Source organism: Malania oleifera, chromosome 9 (genome assembly GCF_029873635.1).
Source record: "Malania oleifera isolate guangnan ecotype guangnan chromosome 9, ASM2987363v1, whole genome shotgun sequence".
NCBI lineage: Eukaryota > Viridiplantae > Streptophyta > Magnoliopsida > Santalales > Ximeniaceae > Malania > Malania oleifera.
The window spans coordinates 64,592,459-64,600,015 of record NC_080425.1 but is presented as its reverse complement, the minus strand read 5'-3'; the positions used below and the strand labels follow the sequence as shown (position 1 = coordinate 64,600,015).

The following is a 7,557-nucleotide window of genomic DNA, read 5'->3' as shown; positions in this document are numbered from 1 at the left end:
CGGCAAAAATGGCTCCATAGAGCAGCTCGACAGAAACTTGTTTGCCGAAAGGCCTCGGAGCAACAGCTTAGGAAAGATCGCTCCATAAAGTTGCTCGGTAGAACCTGTTCGGCAAAAATTGCTCCATAAAGCAGCTCGGCAGAACCTGCTTGGCAAAATTACCCCATAGGGCAGTTGGGTAAAAATTGCTCCACATCGCAGCTCAGCAAAAAGCTTTGAAGTAACAGCTCAGCAAAAAATGGCTCCATAGAGCACCTCAGTAAAAACCTGCTCAGAAAACAGCCTTGAAGCGGCAGCTGAGGAAAAATTACTTCAGAGGGTAGCTCGACATAATCTGCTCAGCAAAAATTGCTCCATAGAGCAGCTCTAAGAAAAATTGCTCCAGAGAGCAACTCGGCAAAAGATGCCCCAGAGGGCAGCTCGGAAAAACACCTCCGAGCAACAGCTCGGCAAAAGGGGTTCCATAGAGTAGCTCGGTAGAAATTTTCTCGGCAAAAAGCCTTGGAACAACAGCTTGGCAAAAATTGCTCCAGAGAGCAGCTTGGCAGAACCTACTCGGCAAATTTGCTCCATGTAGTAGCTTGGCTCGGAACAATAGCTCAAACACGACAACTTTTCAAAATTCCTTCCGAAAATTTGAAACTGAGGGGGGGGGGGGGACAACTGATATGCCCAAAATATATCAACCAATAAGAGGAGGCCAACACCTAGCCATCACCCACCAAGTCAAACCTTTTGGTGAGAGCAATCAACTCCAAACCAATAAAGAGGAGGAGAGATCCATGTCGGCGCCTTAAAATAGTCAGAGTGATGCACACAGACACTTTATGACCCAGAAGCGATTCACACCCCTGTGCCATAAAGACGAATCAACTCAAGGGTCAACTCTAGCCCCTATAAGAAAAGACCCAGGGAAGACGCCAAGGTAAGTCATACCACCCATTCTTACTGTTGCATTTAGCATCTCCAAAGCATTTCCCTTACTTAGGCATCGGAGTGATCCCTCAGAGTACACCCCGGGTCCTCCAAGCCTTTCTTACTTTCCCTTTTCAGGTCAACGAAAGTCGAAAGAGCAATCCCGTTGATTTTATCTCGCAACAATATATATATATATATATATATATATATATATATTCTATATTTAAAAATGGGCACCAAGAAGTTTTTTAATGGAGGCATTCCCTTAATTTATCTAAAACATTGTTTTATTTTCAAAAGGGAGGAGGAGGCGATGATGGATAAAAAATATGAATAATATTCATGGTAGTCAGATCTGTTGAGAATTCCACTTACGAGTTTGTACTACATTGAAAAATTTGAGTGAATAACGAGTTCTTATGTACATGGTTAAGCCTAAGATCCAATAGGCTTAAACTTTTGGATTAAGTTGGTGCTCACTCATGTGTATCAAGCCTATCCATGGACTCCTACAGTGCTAACAAGTGGTATCAGAGTTGATGGTTCGTAATTCTTGATGAGCGACATCATAAAAAGTAGAGATGTGAAGTTAATTCTTCTAACGTCATCTAAGCTTTGGATGGTACCAAATAGGGTTAAGACGTGGGAGGTAAGATTGGTTCGGAGGCACGTGAAATGTAATCTGAGGTACATAAGGTGCTAGTGCTAAGACCCACTTAAGCAACTATTTGGGAATTAAGTTTACTCCCGTAAGGGAGACAATTTCCCTTCAAGGGGGAGTAATTGGAACTCATCAATGAAGGGGAGATTGTTGAAAATTTCACTTGCGAGTTTGTACCACATTGAAAAATTTGACTAAATGATAAGTGCTAATAAACATGGTTGAATCCAAGACCTAATAGGCTTAAACTTTTGGACCAAATTAGTGTTCACTCATGTGTATCAAACTCACCTATGGACTCCTCTGAACAACATCTCCGATCAAAGTAGGCATAACGATAGTAGACCATCATAATTTGTCTTTGTAAGTAAGAATGAAATGAAATAAAATAGAGTAGAAATTGATTTTACTAAAATTAATTTTATATATTTGTCATATCAACTTTTATTTCATTCTACTATAGCATTCAAAATGTTGAATTTCAAGACTACCGATGATTACGTAAAAATATGTGAGCAGGAGCGATAGCAACATTTGATCAAATTGATAAAATTAAAAATGGTGAGTAATTGAATGCATTTAACTTATGAGTTTGTATGGAACATAAATTAAGCTTTGCACCAATTTAAACATAATATTAAAGCAATGTTCAAATTTTTTTTATAAGTAACAACACTTCATACTTTATCAACTTTCCAAAATAAAATAAAATAAGATAAGATAAACTTTAAGTGTATTATTCTTAAAATTATAGCATTTTTTTAGTATAAACATAGACCTACTCGAAATGTTTTGATTATATTATTATTATTTTTATTTGTTTGGAATACAACAAAATGGGTGACCTGAGTATCAAATGTCCAGATTCCCTAAGGATTCTCTGCTCTTTCACCCCGGTATTAGATCGGATGGTATATCCATATTTCTATTTGAACCTCAGGCTTATCTCCTCCATTCGTACATTCATTTTACCAATCTCTCTATCCAGTTTGTTGAGACCGAGAGTGACAGAGGGAGATGGAAGGTAGAAGTCTCCTCCGTTTTCTGTTTCTTCTCCTAAGCGTTGTCGTGCTTCTAGTCATCACATGGGTTCGCCTCCCTCACGCGCCGCTCAGCACGGCGTCGTTACTCGACTGCACCCTCTATTCTGGGTGGTGCTCCTCCAAGAACCGCCTCCAAGCCACTCCCCACCTCCTCCAAAATCCCCAACACCACACGCGCCGCAACCACGACGCCGACGTCCCCCACCACCCACTCGACCCCCTCACCGTCCGAGAGCTCAACGACGTCCGCGCCATCCTCTCCTCACACCCCCGCTTCAAATCCTCCTACGCGCTCCACTCCGTTGTCCTCGATGAACCCGACAAGCCGCTCGTCCTTCGCTGGAAAAAGGGTGACCCGCTGTTACCCAGAAAAGCCTCCGTGATTGCGCTCGTCGACGGCAGATCGCACGTGCTGACCGTGGACCTGACCTCTAAACGAGTGACACGTCACGAGATCAGCTCGTCTTCCGGTTACCCGGTGATGACCATCGACGACATGACCACGGCGACGGTGGCCCCACTCGCGGACGCGAACTTCAATCGTACGATCATCGAGCGCGGGATCGATCTAGCAGATCTCGCGTGCCTCCCGATATCCAGCGGATGGTTCGGTAAGGCGGAGGAGAAACGGAGGATAATCAAGGTACAGTGCTACTCCATGAAGGACACTGCGAATTTCTACATGAGGCCGATCGAAGGGCTCACGGTGCTTCTCGATATGGACACGAAAGAAGTGGTGGAGATCTCAGATCAAGGCAGGAACGTACCGATCCCAAAAGCCGGCAACACAGACTATCGTTACTCGGCGATGGAGCCCAACCGAGAAATGAAGCTTTTGAATCCGATATCCATCGAGCAACCGAAGGGTCCGAGTTTTACAATAGAAGACGGGCACTGGGTGAAGTGGGCCAACTGGGAGTTCCACCTGAAACCCGACCCTAGATCGGGCGTGATCGTGTCTCGGGCCATGATCCGGGACCCGGAAACTGGGAATCCGAGGAACGTGATGTACAAGGGGTTAACTTCGGAACTGTTCGTGCCTTACATGGATCCGACTGATGCGTGGTACTTCAAGACATACATGGACGCAGGCGAATACGGGTTCGGGCTCCAGGCGATGCCGCTGGACCCGTTAAATGACTGCCCGAGGAACGCCTACTACATGGACGGCGTGTTTGCGGCCGCCGACGGCATGCCGTACGTCCGATCGAATATGGTCTGCGTGTTCGAGAGATACGCCGGGGATATCGGGTGGCGACACTCGGAGAGTCCGATCACGGGAATGGGGGTGAGTATTAATCGGACGGCTCATAATAAATTATGCATATTATTTTGCACTTGATTGGTTTTATTTATTTATTTTTCTGCATGGCATGAGTGCACGTCAGCCGTTGGATTTGAAATGTATTTGAGTGCCGTAATTACCCTTGCTTGTCCATTATATTGGAAAGTGATGTCGTGTGATATTTTGGTGGGGGGGCAGATTCGGGAGGTGAGGCCAAAGGTGACGCTAGTGGTTAGAATGGCAGCTTCAGTGGCGAACTATGACTATATAGTGGATTGGGAGTTTCAAACGGATGGGCTCATCAGGGTGAAGGTTAGTCAGAAATAATATATCTTCTTCTCTGCTTTCATTTGTTTATTCGTTTATTATTTATTTATTATAAAAATATTTTTTAATTGATTTTAATCATGTTTATCATGAAAAAAAAAAATACAGTGAAAATATTTATTATTTTGTTATTTCTTTCGCTCTTATTTGTATCAAATCATTTTCTAATTAAAAATTTCATTTAATCTATGATTTTTCTTGATTAAAAACTAAAATAAAATATTAACTTCATATTCAAAGGAATCTTTGACTTTTCAACATGAATGGACACCCAAGCACTTCATTGAACTTTTTATTTTGTGTAAATATTAAATTTATGTGAGACTTTTTGGTTCCATGTTGACGTGATGTGGGACACTTGTGCAATTTATCACATCAAATTTTGGAGATTGTAAAGAGTAAATGAATCCCTATAAGCGAAATCATTTCAATAGACATTATATCCTTCTCAAGTTTGTAGGAAAATAAATTAAATAATTAATTTCAGGTGGGACTCAGTGGCATACTAATGGTGAAGGGCACACCATATGAGAACATGAACCAAGTGAACAAGGAAGACAACCTCTACGGAACCCTCCTATCAGAAAATGTCATCGGCGTTATTCACGACCACTACGTCACTTTCTATCTGGACATGGACGTCGACGGCCCCGATAACTCCTTCGTTAAGGTCGATCTACGCCGCCAGATGACCGCCGCCGGTGAGTCCCCCAGGACCAGCTACCTGAAAGCCACCCGCCACGTGGCCAAGACGGAGAAGGACGCCCAGATTCAGCTCAAACTCTACGAGCCTTCCGAGTTCCACGTGGTCAACCCGTCCAAGCTCACCCGGGTGGGCAACCCGGTTGGTTACAAGGTGGTTCCGGGCGGCACGGCGGCTAACTTGATGGATCACGAGGATCCGCCACAGAAGCGGGGCGCCTTCACCAACAATCAAATATGGGTCACCCCGTATAACCGGAGCGAGCAGTGGGCGGGCGGGTCGTTCGTTTACCAGAGCCAGGGTGAAGACACTCTTGCAGTGTGGTCTGACAGGTGAACCCCATCTATCTCTTTCTCTAACTCTCTCTCTGGTTTTAAAGAATGTCTTTTGAATTATTCGTACGGATAGTTGCCTAGTGGGAATTGAAATGAAGTTGGACTTAACCTGAATTTGTTTTGCAGGGATCGAGCAATAGAGAACAAGGATATAGTGGCGTGGTACACGCTAGGGTTCCATCACATACCATGCCAGGAGGACTTCCCCATAATGCCAACTGTGTCGGCAAGTTTTGATTTGAAGCCTGTGAATTTCTTTGAGAGCAATCCCATCCTCCGGATCCCCCCTAATGTGGAGGCCGACCTCCCTGTCTGCAAGCCTGCTGCTTCTGCTTAATCTCACTCTCTTCATTTTTATATCCATCTGCATTCTTCCCTGCATACGAAAAAATGATCCATAGTTTTTCGAAAATAAAATTTTGAAAATATTTTGGGAAGATACGGGTGTGGGTACCACCCGCACGCGGATCTCACTCATCCCGAGATATTCTTGAGATTATATTTTTGGAAAACCAAATTAACATGCTAGCACAAAAAAGAGAACTTTGTAGATATATAATCTTCTCTCAAAAATTCCAGGATGATGTGTTAGGGCATGTGACTCGTCTTTTATGTGTTCTGTATTTTTAATGTTGCTGAAAGATTAAATATAAGATGGAAGATAGCTCACTTTTTATCGTACATGTCCCCCTTAAGATGGTAATGAAAAAGATAATCAAGTTAATTAATAAAAGGACCATTAGATGGTCAGTATGGATGCTAGTTAGTGGTTAAAAATAAAAATAAAAAAACACAGGACTTAATCATGAGTGTGTACCACTGTTACCACAGGGTGTTTCTTTTATTTTTTTCATTACCTCTACTATTTTTGTTTGTTTGTTTGTGGCTTTTGGAAGTCTCCAAATAAATAAACAAAAGAGGAATTAAATAATATTGTTGAGAATTCTACTTATGAGTTTGTCTCATATTGAAAAAAATAAAGTGGATGATGGGTACCTCTATATATATATATATATATATATATATATATATATATATATATATATATGTTTATGTTAAAAACCCAATATACTTAAACTTTTGGATCAAGTTGATGCTCACTACGTATATTAATATTATCCATGGACTTCTTTAGTGCTAACAAGTAGTATCATATATATATATATATATATATATATATATATGTGTGTGTGTGTGTGTGTGTGTGTGTGTGTGTGTGTTTAGGCTCAAGACCCAATATACTTAAACTTTTGGGTCAAGTTGATGCTCACTATGTATATTAATATTATCCATGGACTTCTTTGGTGCTAACAAGTAGTAACTCTGGATGAGCGACATTGTAAAAGTCAAGACAAGAAGCCAATTCGCTTGACGTGCTAACAGTTGGAGGACCAAGTGTGTGATCGAGGCCAATAAGTTAGGATCATTTTAAGCCTAACCATGTATATAATCACTAATCATCCAATTTATTTTTACAAAGTGGGACAAATTTACAAATGAAATTCTCAACAATCACCCCCTCACTTGTGTTATATACAAAATAACAAGGTTGGCACGTGATGCGATACTTCTCGCTCTAGGCGGCTAAGGAGTCGTGCCTCTAGTGCTTGCGGCTGGAGCCTTGTGGCATCGTCCTCTCGTCCAGTTGGCCTATTTTTGCGGTAGTTGGACTTGCCTGCGGAGGTGATCTGGCGGGGAGGAGCATTACAAGGTTGTCCACTGGGGCAACGTATCTCGAGGGGGAGTCCTCTCTACCTTCTTAGGTTGGCCAAGAGAGAGGTTGTTATTGCGCTCAACCTTATTGTGGAGTGACGACATGGAGAGGCCTGTGACTACCGGGAAAGGACAAGGTGCTCGAGTGCCCATGGGTTAAATTCCCATGGCTCGAGGAAATTCAATTGAATTTTCGAGTTGGTAACGCTTGCTAAATGGCTACCGTCTCCGAAACAATCCTACCTCCCACGTTTTGACTCTATTCGGATTCATCTTATAGACCTAGATGGTCCTTACTAATCTTGTTTACACACGTGGTCCTCTAATTGCTAGTAGGTCAAGAGAATTAATTTCTTGTCTTGACTTTTACAATGTTGTAACTCTGGGTAAGCAACATTGTAAAAGTTGAGACAAAACTAATTCTCTTGACGTGCTAACAGTTGGAGGATCAAGTGTGTGACTAAGGCCAATAAGGATCATCTAGATCTAAAAGATGGATCCGAATATGGTCAAGATGTGGGAGGTAGAATTGTTTCGGAGGCACGTGGAATGCAATCCGAGACATGTAAGAC

The 7,557-nt window shown here is 42.4% G+C and overlaps 1 protein-coding gene across 1 annotated transcript; it reads left to right on the top strand.

Annotated features, from left to right (window-relative positions):
• Nucleotides 1-2,304: 2,304 nt before the first annotated feature.
• On the top strand, nt 2,305-5,953 carry LOC131164006 (amine oxidase [copper-containing] gamma 1-like). Its single transcript, XM_058120891.1, has 4 exons — nt 2,305-3,910; nt 4,106-4,219; nt 4,722-5,269; nt 5,399-5,953. The coding sequence occupies exons 1-4, from the start codon at nt 2,597-2,599 to the stop codon at nt 5,607-5,609; spliced, it is 2,187 nt and encodes a 728-aa protein (XP_057976874.1). The 5' UTR covers nt 2,305-2,596; the 3' UTR covers nt 5,610-5,953.
• The last annotated feature ends 1,604 nt before the right edge of the window (nt 5,954-7,557 follow it).

Bases quoted from the DNA above. Each gene is read 5' to 3' on its own strand.
- LOC131164006 (XM_058120891.1), top strand. From the start codon at position 2,597: ATGGAAGGTAGAAGTCTCCTCCGTTTTCTGTTTCTTCTCCTAAGCGTT. The intron at 3,911-4,105 runs GTGAGTATTAAT...GTGGGGGGGCAG, and splicing joins GTCCGATCACGGGAATGGGG to ATTCGGGAGGTGAGGCCAAA. The intron at 5,270-5,398 runs GTGAACCCCATC...TTTGTTTTGCAG, and splicing joins CTTGCAGTGTGGTCTGACAG to GGATCGAGCAATAGAGAACA.